The 17,402-nt window shown below is 46.2% G+C and overlaps 1 protein-coding gene and 1 pseudogene across 3 annotated transcripts in view; both read right to left on the bottom strand.

The window, feature by feature from the left end:
- LOC142579641 (uncharacterized) overlaps window positions 1–17,402 on the bottom strand; it is a 143,931-nt gene that overhangs the window by 46,058 nt on the left and 80,471 nt on the right. The window contains exons 3-6 of one of the 3 annotated variants that reach the window (XM_075690041.1): window positions 8,679–8,894; window positions 6,467–6,546; window positions 5,162–5,319; window positions 778–947 (exon numbers count right to left, since the gene is read on the bottom strand). In XM_075690041.1, the coding sequence (XP_075546156.1) occupies window positions 778–947; window positions 5,162–5,319; window positions 6,467–6,546; window positions 8,679–8,894 (624 nt within the window). The remainder of the gene's footprint in view (window positions 1–777; window positions 948–5,161; window positions 5,320–6,466; window positions 6,547–8,678; window positions 8,895–17,402) is intronic. The other 2 variants (XM_075690043.1, XM_075690042.1) reach the window with 2 other exon arrangements.
- On the bottom strand, window positions 11,955–12,010 carry LOC142580659 (U2 spliceosomal RNA; annotated as a pseudogene).

Below are 17,402 nucleotides of genomic sequence, written 5' to 3'. Positions count from 1 at the left end.
ATTCTTTACAGCACACCCAAGCCTCTGGTCATGACAAGATTGATGCACATGCAATTCTAAAAGAATAATTTAACTACCTATCTAAACACTTCTGCATAATGCTACTAAATACTACCTCCACAGGAGTGTTTCTAAATTTTGTTGTAGTGTGATCTTCCTTCAACACAGAAAAAGAAAGCTTTATACTTGACTTAAAGGACATGTCACATGTCCTGCGACATAGGTCTGATTGCCATGGCCACTGGTAAGCACATTTTCTTTATTTGTCCATTAAACCATCACTGAAAGTGCCTGTAATGGCTATGGTTGTAAGCTGCTCTTTTATGGAAAGCGTTACTTCAGCAATGTGGACAAGATAGTAGAGAGTGAGGGGCTGTCCGTGGCAAATAGCCAGCATATATGGAAATGCACACTCAGAATTAGGCAGCCTTGAACCAGTATCCTCTGACATACTGTGCACTCATACTTGGGAATGCGCTACGCCTATGCTCTGAGAGATGGTAGTTACAAAGCCTGCATGCTTGGGAGCAATATGAAAGGGAACAATTGGTATGGATCCAAGACCACAGTATGTCTTGGCTGGAAGGTTTGTTACTAACACTGGTTTTTCTTCAACAGATGCGCTAAATATAACAAGTGCCACCAGCATGTTGGATTTCTTCTGAGACTTCTGCAATGATATTTGCTTCATTCTCAACATGCTCCTTTCCATATTGGGTCAAACTGTATGGGTGGGGTCTGAACAACACAGGTAACAAGAGGTATGCAGGATCGCACCTTCTGTAGAGTGGTACAACGGATGACTGTTGAGGAGGCATGCTGAGCATGCTGAGTAACTGTTGCTGTTGCTGCTCACTGTCAGTGGCAAGATTACCAGGCAGGAGTTGCAAACCATGACCACTGGCAGTCCCAGTTGGGTCCCTGGTCTGGAAGCCTCCAGGGGCCTGCTACCGATTCAGGAGAGTGGGAAGCACATGTGGAAAGGTCAGGAAAAAGGTTACCACAGCAACTTCTGGCCCTGCAGTGTACATGTCTAAACACCGTCTTCAATAATCAAGTAACGAGCTTGTTGACGAAGTCTGAGGTTATATATGACACGCACAGGCACCAACGATGATAAATCTATCAATTCATCAGTCAAACCTCTATTTGCATCCAGGAGCAGACTGGAAGGCCAAGAGGTTTGTCACATCATCCTATTCACGTTTCATAAGCGTTTCATCACTAAAGCAGAACTGAATCTAGCTACGCTTTCATGCGCAGGCGACAAACTGAACTATAGTTCTTTTACTCACTTTACCATAGCAACACAACATTTGCCCTTAATTGAACATTTTTCCAGCCCCTCATACTTTGACCTGTCTCGATCATGTGCACAAAGTATCGCCCATTTTTGCCCAGACGAAGAAGTAGCAAAATTTGCCTTTAGCATTGTGTATAGATGAATGGAACTCCCTGTGTCCAACATCGCCGAGATATCAGATCCTTCAATATTTCACTCAGCACTCCTGGGCTATTTACAAAATGAAAAACATTGCTAACCCGTATCTGCCTGTCTTCATTTCATATATGGTCCTTGTAGGCTATATGCATGCAGCGTTATTTCCATTGTATTTATGATCAGTGTTTTAATGTCTATTTAACAAAATGTTCTATATTCGTCATCAATGTATTTGGTTGATTTTTTTAAATGCTATTCCAGACACCTTTGCTCAAATCATCTTGCTGTTTCTTTTTTCTTGTTTTGTTGTTAGTATTGTTGTCTTCAACTTGTATTGCTTATAAATGGTATTTATGTACTCACCTGAATTCCCCCCTATGTAATGCCCACTAGGGCCTTTAGGGTATTGAAATAAATAAATAAAATAAATGAAATAAATAAAATACTGGTTATAGTGCTTGTGTGCAAGGTTACATAAGTTCATAACTGACTGTGAAAATATAATAGTATGATAAATGCGGTTGTGGCATGACAAGGTAACAGGCAGAGCTGTATGAAACACAATGCATATTTTGTGCATGCATGCATAAATACATATTAAAGTGAAGCTTTCTTTGCCTCTTCTTTTGACTTCCTCACCGCTGTTGCTGCTGGCTGTTGCTGCTGGCTGTTGCTGCTGGCTGCTGTCTTGCCGACTAGTTCTTGCTGAATATGTATGTCATACTGAAATTAACGTGATCATCATGCCGTTATCGTCATATCATTGCCATCCTTACCATCCTGGCTACAGTCTTGGAAGTCTTGGTGGTGGACACCACCAATTGTAGTGTGAATCAAGGCCATGTGATGCAGGTAAGTGCGGATGTGTGCTCCAACACTAACATGCCGTCATCTATCTATCGTCATCAGTCTTTTGTGGTCATCCAGTGAGACAGTGATTCCCCTGTTGTCATCTCACTGTCATCATGCCTTTTTCATCATGCTGTCATAGTCATTCCAGCTTTGTCATCCAGTTGCCGAAACACCGTCATCGCCATACAGAGTCGTTGTCATTCCAGCATTGTCATACCATTGTTATCATTAAGCATTGTCATCCTATAGTCATCCTGATTCATCATCATTCCAGCTTCATGATTCCCTTCATCAAATCATCAATGTCATGTTGTCGTCATCATATTGGCAACATTCTACCATGGGCACCATGTTGTCATCATGCCATCATCTTACCTTCGTCTTCATTGTAGTGTCACCATTCCATTGTCATCACCATTTCGTCATCGTCCTTCCATTGTCGTGATTGTACCGTCATCTTGTTATCGTGGTTGTATTACTGTCACCATTTTGTCATAGTGATTCTCACTGTCATGCCGTCATTGTTGCCGTCAGTTGGAAGGTTTACAAAAAAAAAAAGCAGCTCGATTCATCTACAATACATATGGGCGTATTTCAATTACTGACCTTTTATTTCAGAGCAGGCTTGCCTTCTATAACTGATAAAAATCGTGTATGTCGTTTAAAATTCTTTTTACAGCTAATAAATGGTCACAACAACATCGACATGTTTTACCTTCTCATCTATACGACAGGTTACACTACCAGACACAGACACTCGCTAGCTGTAACTCCATTTACTACATGTGTCAACTGCTTCAAGTATTCATTTTTTCCTAGAACCATAGCAGATTGGAATAAGCTGGCCGATAAGACTGTAACACAGGACTCATTATCACTTTTTGAGACATATCTTCTATGAAAAGCATTCTGCACTTGCTGAGAGTGTTTTGATGTCACTGTTTGAATGCATGATTTGAAAATTGCTGAACTATGTCGCTTGACTTTTTTTGTTTCTTCTTGATTCTTTCTTTTTTAGCACTTGTGCGAAGAAACTTGAGTGCAGTTCTCCATCGTACTGTATTTATTCTGTACTTATTCATATACCATGCTGCTAAGATCTTGTATAAGATCGCAGTATTTATAAATAAATAAATAAATAAATAAATAAATAAATAAATAAATTGTCATACAGTTGTCACCACAGCATCATCATACCGTTGTTGTGATGCCACTGTCATTATGCCATTGTAATCATTTCAGCAACATCATCATATTGTTTTTATGCCATTGTTGTCATTTCAGCTCCACAATTTCCTTCATCACACCATTGTCATAATGTCGCCATCGTCATACCATCAGCATCATTCTATCAACTGCATCATGTCATCTTCACGCTGTCATCACACCGTGTCATCATCCCATGGTTGCCATGACATCGACATTGTCATATTTGCACTGTCGTCATGCTGTTGTGGTTGCTCCATCATCTACATTTTGATGATGGAGCAAAGGGTGCTCAAAGCACCTTCCAAGTTTCTGCAGAACTATTACGTCAAACTCTTGCCTTTTCTTCGAGTTGTTGATAAGTTCGACTGCCCTGCCTTCTGCTAGACACCTGGTTAGCTCAGATGGTAGAGCGGCTCCCCCGGAAAGGTGGTGGTGGTCCCAGGTTTGAGTCCTAGACCAGGATGAACTTTTCTTCAACTGCAAGGCTTTTCTTTCGAGGAACTCGTATGGGTTTCCTTTGTAGGAACTGCTCCAATTGGGTGGATCTTATTTTCTCTTTATTACTTACTTCTCTCCACCTTGCGGGTTTCCGCAGAACTATTATGTCAAACTCTTGCCTTTGCTTCGAGTAGATAAGTTCGACTTCGCCCTGCCATCTGCTAGCCACCTGGTTAGCTCAGATAATAGAGCGGCTGCCCCAGAAAGCTGGTGGTCCCAGGTTCAAGTCCTGGACCAGGATGAATTTTTCTTCAACTGTGAGGCTTTTCTTTCAAGAAATCCATATGGGTTTCGTTGTAGCAATTGACTGGGTGGATGTCTCATTTGCCCTTTGTTGTTCTAATGGATATGTATAATACAGAGTGGAGCAAAAAAAAAAAAAGAAAAGACGAGGATCAAGATAAGTAAAGGAGCATAAAACATACACATGTGCCTTAAATTTACTCCTGTCCTAGTCTTCTTGGGGACCGCTCACGTTTCCATTACAGCAGTAAGCTATGACTAGCTCAGACAAAGTTTTGACTGTAAATTGCCATTTGATGTAATTCTTCTTGTGAACAAGGCCATCAAGGAAGTGTCAGAAATGATGGTAATCAAGTGTTGAACATATGTTACAAACAATGTCTACGGCAGTGTTGAGATATAAATGACCATTAAAAGGCCAAGCGTGTAAGAAAGTGGACTGCGTGTCGAAGTTCTAGTCAAGTAGCTTTGTTTTCATTTGCGTCGCCCAATTTTGCCATTACCCTTCTTTTCATGCGGGTAATACAGGTGGAGCAAAAATGGTAATTCTTAAAAAGTTATCGGACCCATTTACATGGACACCAAACAGAAGCGTGAGGTCAGTCCAAAGTGGTACGTTAACCACTAAGAAATCTCTGTGTGATTATTCGGTGGACGAAAGGAATCGTTTAATAGCAAGGAAAAGGATGAAAAAAAAAAAATAAGATGATGCTGGAGTCTCAAATTTGCAGCTATTGTTCAGTATTTTTGGTGTTTTTCATGTATAAGCAGCCCACGAAACGTTGCCAGGTTGAGAGCAGTTAACATCAACAGAAGTACGAACTTAGTATTTCTCCCTAGAGTCCTGGGGCCTATAAATTTTTTAACCTTTCCACTGAAGTTCACAAGGAGCTTAGGCAAAGAAACCAAGAAGCCCACCGTGGCACCAAGATGTGGTGGTGGAGGTTGCTGGTGTTGCACCGAGGCTGCTGCTGTTGACAAGTGGTAGGATAGATGTAGTGGCAGAATCGGAGGAACCTGCCTTGGCGACGACTGCATCACGTGGCCGGAACTGGTCACCTTCGTTCCGTCTGCTGCTGGAGATGAGGAAAGAAAAAAAGAAAACGACCGTCAGTGCACTATGAAAGGGTCGAGGAGGAAAGGGCAACTCATAGGGAAAAGAATGGCGATTGATGGTCATCAATTACAAGTGCATTGCAATTTAAGTACACTTCAATGTAAAGAACTCTCCACATCTTCTTTAGTGGCTCCCTGCCCGGCATCCACTTTGACAACTCTGCGCTAATGAAATCTATACCCTCTTTCTTGAAAAAGATCGGTTACCTATTCTACCCATCACTTAATTATCTCCCGCTCATGTTCTGCATGCTCAAGTCTTCATGAAATTCCGTTTGTCATGTTCATCCATCTTCTCAGGTCCTGCTTCTTCCTCGTAGTTGCAGCTAAGTATGTGCACTTCATGCTAGCATCTTAATGTGCTCCCTTAAGTTTAGAGGTACGAGAGCACCACAAGACAAGCGCGCAACCCGCGACGCGCAGTGTACATTTGCGAGAGAGAGAGAGAGAAAAAAAGGCCCTTTTCAGAGGGCGATTTTTTCCGTGCTTTTGCGCCTGTTTGTGGCTCCCGCATTTGGACGGCCGGCTTTGCCTCCTCACCCGACGATGCGGACGGCGGAAGGGCAGCCTGCTTCAAATTCATGACCAATCTGGAGTACGCATGCGCGCGCACTTCAGACCGGCGGTGTCAATAGTCTAGCAGTTCAACTTTGCCAAAGTCCGCATCGCTTGTGGCGAGTGAGGGGACAGTCGTCCTCATAGGTGTTTTAAGGCAAAAGACCTCTCCCAGAGATCGCCGACTGCTTTTATTGCGCGCCAGCAGAGGCTGTTATGTGCCTAGAAGTTTTCTCACCGCACCACTCTCATCTGATTCTTTGCCGCCTTCGACTGCTTTTCCTTTCGCTCGTCAGCCACCGGTTATACATGGCACGTGACGTTGATATAACTACAGACATGTTCCGCGTGCTCATGTCCATTGTACGTATGAACACCGGCATCACGCGCAGCGGGACGGAGGAGTTTCAACGACCGGTACGGCGAAGCACTGAAGCGAAATTCCTTATGCGAAATCAGCATTGGCCATTTATCCACACGAACAACAACAACAACAACAACAACAACAACAACAACAATAATAATAATAATAATAATGGGAGCCGCACTCACCATCTGCGATTGGAGAGAAGGGAGGCTCGGAGCCGCTGTCAGGTGGACTCTCCGGAAGTAGGTGCTGCCGGCTACCGTTCCTGGTACGACGAAGCACCCAGTAAGTACCGAAACCCGCTTGTGCACAAGATGCCCGAGACTATATACATATATGTGTTTATGAAATTCATATTGCGGTCCTGTATTCAGAGTTTCTCCAGGAGATATCGCATACACTGGGTGTTTCTGGGACGACTGTCTATAAATCATCAATCTATGGGATTCTACGAAATGTAACTTTTGCCGGCCGAAGCGATGGTCATGACCTTGAAAATTATGCGAGAATTAAAAATTTGCCAAATCACTATACCCAATAACTATAGCGCACATGTTAAAAACGGCGAAACTGAAGCCGGCCAATGCTAAAAATGGTCAAGGCAAATCGATTTCTTGCGAATGTTTAGGCTATAGCACCACTTCCATCGAAATGCATTGACGTACGTTATTTTCCCGCAGACTCAAGCATTGTTGCACAAAGATGCGAGGAACGCCAGTACGCATTTCGTCGCCAATCTTGGAGAAAAACATATTATAGCTGGTATTAGTATTATGGTTCCTAATAAATTAACAAGCCTTGTTTCCCGTCGGGTTCTCTATTTTGTTGAAACCTGGATACAGCCGTTACTGAAACATCCCACGCAAAGCAGCAGTTGTATTCGTATCGATTGTGAATGGCACATTCCCACGAAGTTTTCACGAAAATATTTTCCTGATTGTTAAGTTGTATGCGAGACAAAACGAAATGTTCAAGGCGCCAATGTAGCAAAGAAAGGAACAAATACTCGTTTGTTCAGTTAAGATGTAGCAACATTGCTCGGTGCATTTGTCCAATGTACAGCGTTCAAAACTGCAAGCTGCTTTCGCCGCATTAAGACCACTAATGTGGCAAAGCGCTCCTTTACCGAGAGGAAGCGTTTTTTGAGTGACCGGGTTGGAATGTTAAAGCGAGGTTGATTTACTAGCTAGAGTCGTTCGCTCGCCATATGCAGTGACTCATACCTGACTGAACTAACAAGTACATAACGGCCATTTTACATAGCATGATTGGGAGTCTTTAAAAATTATTCGAGAGAGACGATGTCCATTGAACAAGATTTACAGCAATGAACTTGCGCTTAATTTACCCGTCGCTTCAGTCATAAGAATTGCGTAAATAATAATAAAAAACTTTCAGGTTCGTACAAGTAATATAATTTGCACATAGCTCGGTGTGCGCGCTTTACGTTGAGCCGTCGTATTGGTCTTTTTTGTCATTCATGTTGATTAACACGCCAGACCTGCTATGGCCATGTTAACGTCTCGCGTTTTCACTAAAGTGAGCATCTCCTCCTCTCTTTCTGTAGGTCTTCCACGTGACAATACGGTAATAGATACCAGATAATATCACTCTTGCAGGTTCTATAAAATGCGTGTTGCATTACGAAAAAAAAATAATAACGATAAAGGCAGGAAAAAAAAAAGTCGCAGTTTCGCCAGAAAGGCGAAGCATCGATTGCGATAGCAAATTAGCAGACAGCCATACGGAGTAGAGCACTTTTATCAGTCGTATCAACTTGTAAACATTCGCTTGCTAACAAAATATTAACAAGCACAGTGTCAGCGCGCAAACACGAACCTATCAGACTCGATGACAGCGGACCCTCGCTATCGAAACGCTGGTGTGAGGAAGCGCGGCAGCAGCAGCGAGCGAAGTGACCTTCGTGCCGTCTAGCGCTTCAACGCAAACTGAGCGCCGAGAACACGCGGCACGCTCAAAGCTACGAGCCGTCGACGCATCTGACTCTGCTCCCAACGCAGATCGCTCTCAAGACACGGCTGCGCGACCGCACGCAGCCACCGTATAAGCAGTTGCAGCCGGAGTAGAACGTCTGAACCCCTCTCCCTCCTCTCCGCCCGGTGCGTCGCAGCGTTGGGTTCCTCGTGCGCGACGGAACACGGCGCGCTTCCTCCACGATCTCCTCCCTTTCGCGCGCGCGAGATTGAGCCGCGATCGTCTGCTCTCCAAAGCGTAGGGCGCGCGGCGACGGCGTTATCGGCCTTGAACTTTATACGGAGCATCACGACGACGGCAGAAGTGCGCCTGCATATGATTGCTATCGCAATAAGAACAAGTCGTAAGGAAAGAGCCCGCTTGTGTCGACAATGCGGTTTCATTGTTTTCTTAATTACTCACCCGTGTGCTTGGCCGGAGTTTGCCGTAGGCTGGGGTGCGCTGGTGGCGGCCTCTGCCGGCGAGAGAGCGCCGTGCAGCAGAGCGGCCACGGAAGGCAGCGCGTCGCGCTGCCCCAGAGAGCCGAGGCCGGAGCCAGCCGGAGTTGGCGGGGCGGGAGCGCACGGTCGCTTGCCAGGCGTCGGGGGCTCACCACTCACCAGCTCATCGTGGAAGTAGCTGCGCAGGGTAAGAGCGTTGAGATCGCATCTGCGGACTCGTTCTTGTCGATGATCAACCCGATCGCTCGAGAGCAATGACAAGGACGCATGCGCGCACCGAAACTGCGCCAACATCTAGTACACATAAAGGTATGTATACTAGATGTCGGCGCAGTGTCGGTATATATATATATATATATATATATATATATATATATATATATATATATATATATATATATATATATATATATATGTATGTATGTATGTGTGTGTGTGTGTGTGTGTGTGTGTGTGTGTGTGTGTGTGTGTGTGTGTGTGTGTGTGTGTGTGTGTGTGTGTGTGTGTGTGTGTGTGTGTGTGTGTTTGTGTGTGTACTTTACAACGAGGCTGTCGGTGCAGAAAACAGATTTCGTTACAAGCGATAGTTGGTTAAAAGCCGAAAGCCCCATGAAACAGTGGTTATGGGGAATGTGTAGCCAAACAGCGTTGTACCTAGTAAAACTTGTACTGAAACAAAGCCGAGCTCGACAGCGGCGACACGACATCATTTGATTTTGGAGGACGACGCGCTAGTAGCCTTTAGAGAGCGTTTCTCTCTCTCTCTTTTTTTTTTCATGCGCCAGCAGTTTCGTCTACTAGAGCTTTCACCACTCATGCACCTCATAAGGCACCATTTGCTGCCAATGCAAACAGTGCACTCCGTTTCGAAACGAACGAATAATATACTTCGTGTCTCCGAAGTCGAGTGAAAATTTCAAGACGTTCTTAATCCATCACTTTGACGTTCGCCTCTGAACACAGCTTTGATTATTTCTGTGCGTCCTTGCGGCGGGCATGCAAAGCAGCATGAGCGTCGGCAGGCGCCTACGATTAGAAAGAGCATTCGGCGTCTTCGCTGACAACCCGGGCCTCTTTCCTAGGATGTGTTTACCACGGGATAAACTTAGATCTGCGTAAATTCAGTTTCAGTTTATTCAAGTAACTCAGTGGTGTACGTACATTCGTGTTGAAGTATGCAGGAGGAGGTCCCAGAGCGTAGAGCTGTATGGGGACCTTCTGTTCGTAAAGGAATGGTGTAGTGAGTTTAAAAAAACAAAAAAAAAACAACAACAACAACAACAAATTTTGATATGTCAGCGATTAGGCAGCTCGTAAATATAGGCGTATGCATAACATAACGTATGCATTTGCATTGTCAGTGGTAAATGCTATAGTTTATGTTATTGTGTTTAATATTTTATCAATGACGTGTGGAATTGTTAAATCATGCCGCTTTCTTGTTCAATTTGTACATATTTCTATATGTTGCTGATTAAGCTTGTCGTATAATTGCTTTAATTCGTGTTCTAGTGTTGCTTATATTTGCTGCCTTTGTAATTTGTTTCTAGAGTTATTGTTTCCTTTCTATCGTTGCTATAACTAAGTTTACCTTTATTTCCGTGTATACCATGTACAGGAAGTCCCAATTCAGTCTCCGACGCCGGGACTTTCTCCTGTGTATTGCATTTCGTAGTAAATTTATATATAATAATAAAATTTGATTGTTTCTGAAGAGACTGGTTGATCAGTGTGCCAGTGAGATTTAGGAATACAGCTGGTCGGAAGAGTAACGCGCACTGAAGCCAAGACCAAGGAGACAATCGGTTTAATCTTTAGATGGTGTATTGGGATGGTCTAGTGCGTTGGTACTAGTGTCGCCAATTATTACACGTTTTTTTTTTAATGAGAGCGGATATTGAGGACGGTGTTAGTTAAAAAAAACGCTGATACTGACGACGATGGGAATCGATAGACTCGGAGATTCAACACTGTTTCGGGAAAATTGTGTGTGTGTGTGTGGGGGGGGGGTGAGGAGGGGGAGAAGTCAACGACAGCACCATATGTGCCCGCTCCCTGAGTCAGGAGCGTCGCTCGGTTCCTCCTGCAAGTCCCGCTGCCATACAGCCAAGGCACCCGCTGAAACGGGATCAACGGTTCGCAAGAGCGAGGCGACGCGTAGCCGCCCCATCATCGGTGCACTCGTTTCGTGCACGCGAATTCCCGACGCGAGTATATGTAGTTTACAGCACAGCCAAGAACTGCAGGGCACGCTTGCAGAGGCACCGGTACGGCGAGCAGCGTCGTGTCGGCATCACGCCTTCGCGGTTGAAACAGTTCCGCGCGCGACGCCCTGTCGTCATTTCCAACTCTCTCGCGGGTTTGTGCAGTCGCATGAGGAGCGCCCGCAGCGATACCTCTGTCTCGAGTAACCAGCAGCGTCAGCCACGTTGTTCGTAGTGCAGTATACATATATACTGGTCGGAGATTTTGTCGCGAGGACGGCTGCATGTATGCGACATGATCTAGGCGCCGATACGACGCGGCTGCCGCAGCAACTAGTGCTATTGTTGACGGCATTTTCTCCGAGTTTTGTGCCAGCGTAATTTTTACATCGAAGCTGTACATGGCTAGGTTCTTGAAAAAAATTGTGTGCGTCTATCGAGCCGTGTAGATCGAGAATTTCTCCCCATACGTGGGCCGAGCCCGAAGATAGTGCGATACCGGGCCGACCCGCGGCAGAAGTGAAGCATGCTTTAAGCACTCCACCAGCTTGCAAAAATAAGGCGAAAGCCTTAAGTCCCTATGCTTCAAGGTCCCGTTGTGAGGCAAAAAAATAACCGTGACCCAAGGAAGGCCAGAAGCGAAACAGAGCATGTCCATCCTTGTATAAGAGATGATTAATGATTAGCAAAATTTATTCATGGTTAATCAGTAATTGGATTAAAATGCATTAGGGTGGACTAATGTCGATTAAGGTGGATTACAGCGGATTAAGGTAGATTGTGGTGGATTAAGGTGGCTCAGAATCTATTAAGATAGATTGAGGAGGGTTGTGGTGTATTAGGGTTGATTAAGGGGGATGAAGGAAGATTAAGGTATATTAGGGTGGATTATTCTGAATTAAGGAGGATTCGGGTAGATCGATTAAGGTGATTACGTTATATTAAGGTGTATTAAGGTGACTTACAGTAGGCTTTACAAGGCTTTAGCCTTCGCGTCTCTTAGGCTATAGCTAAGGACAGCTGGGAATTTTCTTAGGTCCAAATACAACCTGTATCAGATATTAAGCTGATAAGAACAGATATTACACTTTGACTCGCGTCGGCCATGTCTACGTTCGCACCGCCCTCTCTTTGTCGGCGTTCCAACGCTTGCGTATCTCCTTTCCTTTCCTTCCGTTCTCCCGCGATGGCGGTCCCGTAAGCGTGCTGCCCGCCATGGACCGCGACGTGGAAAGAAATGCGAACCGTCCATGTGGCCCCGATCCCGCAAGCTTGGAACGTTTCACCGGAGCAACGGCCAGGTTTCAGAGGGAGTTAGTGGAGATGTGTGGCCTGTGTCTTGTGTGATCGCTTGCGGTTTTCGAGTGACCTCACAACCATTACTGCGCTGCGGGACTTCGACCAACGCACGATCGCCTTGGCTACGGTGAAGCAGTGTGTGCCCTCGGAGTGGGGTGAGGTGCGTGTCTGTTCTACGTGCCGGGATTCGTTAGTAAAAGGTGGCATGGCACGTTTTGCAACAATACATGAGTTTGTATAACCCCCGATGCCTCATCATCTGCCGAGGCTCAACATCGCGGAGGAGCGAATAGTAGCGCCCTTGCCTTCCATTTACGTGCATGCGGTGTTCGACGCACAGCAATGGACAGTTCGCCTTTAACCTTCACAAAGTAGAATGACACTAACATTTTGAGTGGTAAATGAGTTCCAGCAAGCAGACCATGGCGTACGCCCTTGCAGCTCGCAGCCGCGTTTTTTCGCCTGCTGGCTCTAGGGAACTTAAGCGGCAGAATGCATGTTTGGTGCAGTTGCCGATATTTGCCAAAGCCAGTACCTACTACTATTGACTTCACAGATGCATAGATCCCAGAAGGGTAGCTGCCGAAGCCTCCCATTTCGCCGTATAGGCTACGAGCATGTATCCTTTGTAGCGTGCTCTTCCGGTATACGCTAACTCGGATTGTCGTCTCAATAATGCCCTCATCAAGGCGCCAACATATATGTGCGCTGACATAAACTCAAGAAAAAGTCACTCTTAAGTTGTCATTCCTTCCACGACTCGAGCAACTATCGACCGCGCTGCCCGTCAAATGGTGTACGGTTACGAATCTCCGATTGGGTAGCCCGGGGCGTTGTGCTTAAGAACTGTCGCCGTCCTATGCCCTTCGGCAGCGTGACGTTTCGAAAGCACCAAGCGGTTTCTGAGCCTTACCTGCATGGTATTAACGAGACGGCGTGCCCTCGCCTGCGTCGTATACGCCAAACAAACCGCACGTCCGCAGCTCTATTTGCTTACCCAACATCCGTTTTGTGTGTTTTAAGTGTGCTTGGGCAAGAGTTCGTAGAAAATTGCGTCTTTGTCGATGTTCTAAATGCCGTCACCATCGTATTCATTTAACACACACGCACACGCACACGCACGCACGCACGCACGCACGCACGCACGCACACACACACACACACACACACACACAGAGAGAGAGAGAGAGAGAGAGAGAGACAAAAGCTTTAATGATATGCTGGAGATGTTAGCCTTGCTGTTCGCCTGACATGCTACTCCAGGTGCTGGGCGATGATTATAATACATGCAGCGATAAACACTTACCAGCACATACAGTCACACACACACATACATACACTATATAGATATATTTACAAAGCTTCGGTAAGGCTCGTGGCCCGCAATAACGCCAGCAGAACTTCCGTGGCGCGTAACGCGCAGGTGCATGGTGGTTTGCCATAGGCCGAGATTGTGCTGCAGTTCCAAGCTCGAGTACTGTTGCGGGAGCAGTGCCGCCTTCAAAGACTGTCGCATAGAACACGCTGCAGCGCAGGTGTTCAGGGGCATTGCATTCAAGGGGCATTGCATTCAAAGCACATTAGCGAGCCCGTCAGTTTATTCTTGCACTTGAAGTAGTTCGTGGTAGAGCATGCACTGCACGGGCATGCCCAGACCCGGCCCAGCCCGCGGGCTAGGCTCGGGTAGGGTAAGCTATCTTTATTGCGGGCCCGGGCTCGGGCTCGGGCCAAGGAGCTTCGGGCTCGGGTCGGGCTCGGGCCTCGGTCAGTTCCGTAATAGGACCGGGTCTCCGCCAAAATAGGCCGGGTATGTTATTGTTAAAAATTTTATTCCGTCAGCGTTAGATGGGTTGATTAGGCGTGGTTTCTTCAGGCGGGCCGGAAGGCCGTCAATTCATGTTTGATGGCGACCTCCACAGCTCGTTCTGTGGCCTGGAGTTGGGTGTCCAGGCTAGAACTGCGCAACACCGTCTCCCATGGTTCAGGCGAGGGAGGAGCTATCAGTTTAGGAGGAGGCATGTCCTCCTCGCAGTCCCATAGTTTGTGATTCAGTGTTGCTGGTTCCCCACAGAATTTACAGGGTGGTTTTCCATAATAGAGAGTTTTAGAATAGGGGCCCCTAACGTTTTGGGGCCCCAAAGAAATAGCGTCGAAGCCACTGCGCATGCGCAAGACGCACACTGCCTTTGGGTTTTGCGTTGGGAACGCTATTTCACCGATTTAGCGGGAGCCCAAATAGCGGCCCCAAAAGTTTTGCGTCGGCAAACATGGCGGCACCCATAGAAGCGACGGCTCTAACCTAGCACCAAACTGGGTTCGATTCGCCGTAACGCGTGAAGTTCGCAAGCTAGGAGAAGTGACTGCGGTTATCGCTTTCTCTCAACTAGCGTGTGTTATAAATATTGACTCATTAGACGCCGCTGATTTTGAATTCGATTGTGGATTTTATGGCTCGTATGCCTAACACGGCTAAGCTTGGCTGGTGAAGGCTAGTAAAGTCGGTTTGCTCAAAACTAAGCGCAACTAATTGTTTGCTGCTTACAGAAAAACCTCTAAATTGTAATTAAATGCGAATACACGAAAGTCAAAATTACTATTCCTATCATAAAATGGTATATATATTTTTAATTATTTCTAATAGCTTTTCTTTGAAGCCGTAGTGGCGCTGTCAGCGCAAGACGTTATCCGCAAACGTAAAACCCTATTCTTAAAACTCTTCACTCCTACGTGCCCCAACGCTAACACCCGCAAAGCTCTTTGGGGCCCCAAGCTACTGGGGCCCCTATTCTAAAACTCTCTAACGTTTAAAAAGCAGCGCTAGAAACGTACACCGGACAACAGAAGAGAGGATGAGTCAGGCCAGGTAAAATAGAACAGGTAAAATAAACCATGGGAAAAGGCCCGTGCCCTGTAAGATTGCTGTTGTTTACCACATGCGGCCTTTCATACACAGGGCAGACAGGCCGATCGATGCATCAATGTAAGGCTATCGGAGCACCAGAATTTATGCAAGAAATCTACAAACCTGGCAAAGCACTGTTTCGAACGCAAGTGTAAACCGCTCTTTGATGACACAAAAACCCTGTTTGCGCACAATTATAGAATTACGAGGGAATTGGCGGAAGCATTTCACATAATGAGAAAAGGTAGTGGGTGTGTTAGTCAGCCTTCCGTAACCTTATCTTTGAAGGAAATGGGCTTGCTGAACCGGAGTGAACAACGGTGCTAATCTCACCCGCGACCATGCACGAGACAATGTGCAGGGAACGACAAGTGATTTTATTCACATCGGCTTAATGTAAGACTTTAAAACGCCATCATGTTTTTTTTCCAATCAACACAGTTGTAAGTCAGCGCCGTGTGTATCCTATCCCCTCTTCTGTTGTCCGGTGTACGTTTCTAGCGCTGTTTTTTAAACATTATATAAAACCCCCAACTCGTTCAATCTGCCGTTCTTCTACAGAGTGGGCTCAGCCGCGTGGACGCAGTCAAAACTATCTCTAGAAATTCTAATGTCCTGTGCCACGGATGGTATCTTCACAATTTCCGAGAATTGGACCATGCTTCGCTTACGATCGATCAAGCGCTAACGGGCCGAACCGGACCGGACCGGACCGGGTCGGGCCGGGCCCAAATCTTTCGGGCCCCGGCCGGGTAAGAGTCAGCTAGGCTTGAAACTACCGAGTCGGGCTCAGGCGGCCCGCCGCATAGCACTTTCGGGCTCGCGGGCCTGACCCGGGCCTGAAAGAACAGCCCGTGCAGTGCTCTAGTTCGCGTACAGGCCACGTTGACTCTGATGCGGTGAAGACATGTCTGGTCTTGTCTATTGAGCCCTCGGGGCATGTAAAAGTCGCACGATGGGGCAGTTTTGTGCATAGGGGCCCGTATCTGTCCAGAGGGATCGCTGGAAACGCCAAGCCAGTGTCGCCGCGTCTTGTTTTCTTTTCTTCTTTTTTATGTGAAAGGTATCTGGGCCATTTCTCTCGAAGTACCATGTCCAGCTTTGGCAGCACGGTCATCCTGAACGTTCCCTTGTATTCCGCAATGGGCTGGTAACCACTTCAGCACAACGTTCGGATGCAATGCGCAGGCTTTATTGCACAGGCGTCTGATGTCCATGACGAGTTGTTGCTGCGTGCGTGGGGACTTCAGGGACTGCAGGGCCGCTCCGGAGTCGGTGAAGATGGCCCGAGACTCGGCTGTCTGGTTTATGACGTAAATAAAAACCTGCCTGGCAGTGCAGCTAATTCTGTTCCTGTAGCTGAGGTGCGGTGACTGAGAGTGGCAAAGATGGTAACACTTCATTTAAAAGGTCGACTGCTTTATACCTACGTGAAACGCTAACAACTGCACTTTCGACTGCGATCGTCTTTGAATAAACTCTACAGGGCGCGCGCTTCTCAATTTGTTCAAACCATCCGTTGCTGCAGTAGAACTGCGGGTGGTTCGTTCGAGTTAACGGCGCCTTAGCCTTGACGAACAATACCGGTCCATTGAATGGTAAATCTTGTGACTCTGGCAATCTTTACCAGTTCAAAGGCGCAGCTTCTAACTCGGAGCATCTGGAGCCACGTATCAGCATTTCGCTTGCTTGAAAAAAAAAAAAAAAGAAATCTCAAATCTTCCCAACCTACACTGCTTCGTATTCCATGTGGTTAACAATGTCGACGGCGAGATATCGAATGGCTAACCAATTTCCGATTTGCTTGGGGATGGTACAGGTTTAGGGATATGCGCCGTCAAACTGGCGGCAAATATGTCCTGTTGCATGCTCAACTTCATCTATTAAGAAAACACCGTTTTAGGCATTCAAGCACTAAAATAACTGGAAAGTCAACGTATTTCGCCGCACACTTTGGGAATTATGGATGTATCAAAATGGTACCCCCCCTGAAAATTATAGTTCCCAGTGGATGCGCCCAGCGAACTCACCGGCTACGATTCGTCTGTTGTGATATATGCATGTGTCGCAACGTAATTAGTTAAATATTTATTTGTCAATTAACCGAATATGCACTTTGAGTTCTCGTGCAAGTAATGTCCGCATCTTCGAGAAATCCACTTCAAATATTAGATTAGAACACACGCGCAAGTACACACGCGCGCGCGGTATAGCTTGTTAGGCCTTTGTAGCCTTTTGCTCCTGCTCCTGTTTCTGTAATAGACGCAAATAAACCTTGACC

The sequence above is a fragment of the Dermacentor variabilis genome, chromosome 4 (genome assembly GCF_050947875.1).
Source record: "Dermacentor variabilis isolate Ectoservices chromosome 4, ASM5094787v1, whole genome shotgun sequence".
NCBI classification, from domain to species: Eukaryota; Metazoa; Arthropoda; class Arachnida; order Ixodida; family Ixodidae; genus Dermacentor; species Dermacentor variabilis.
This window is presented reverse-complemented; position numbering and strand designations above follow the sequence as displayed.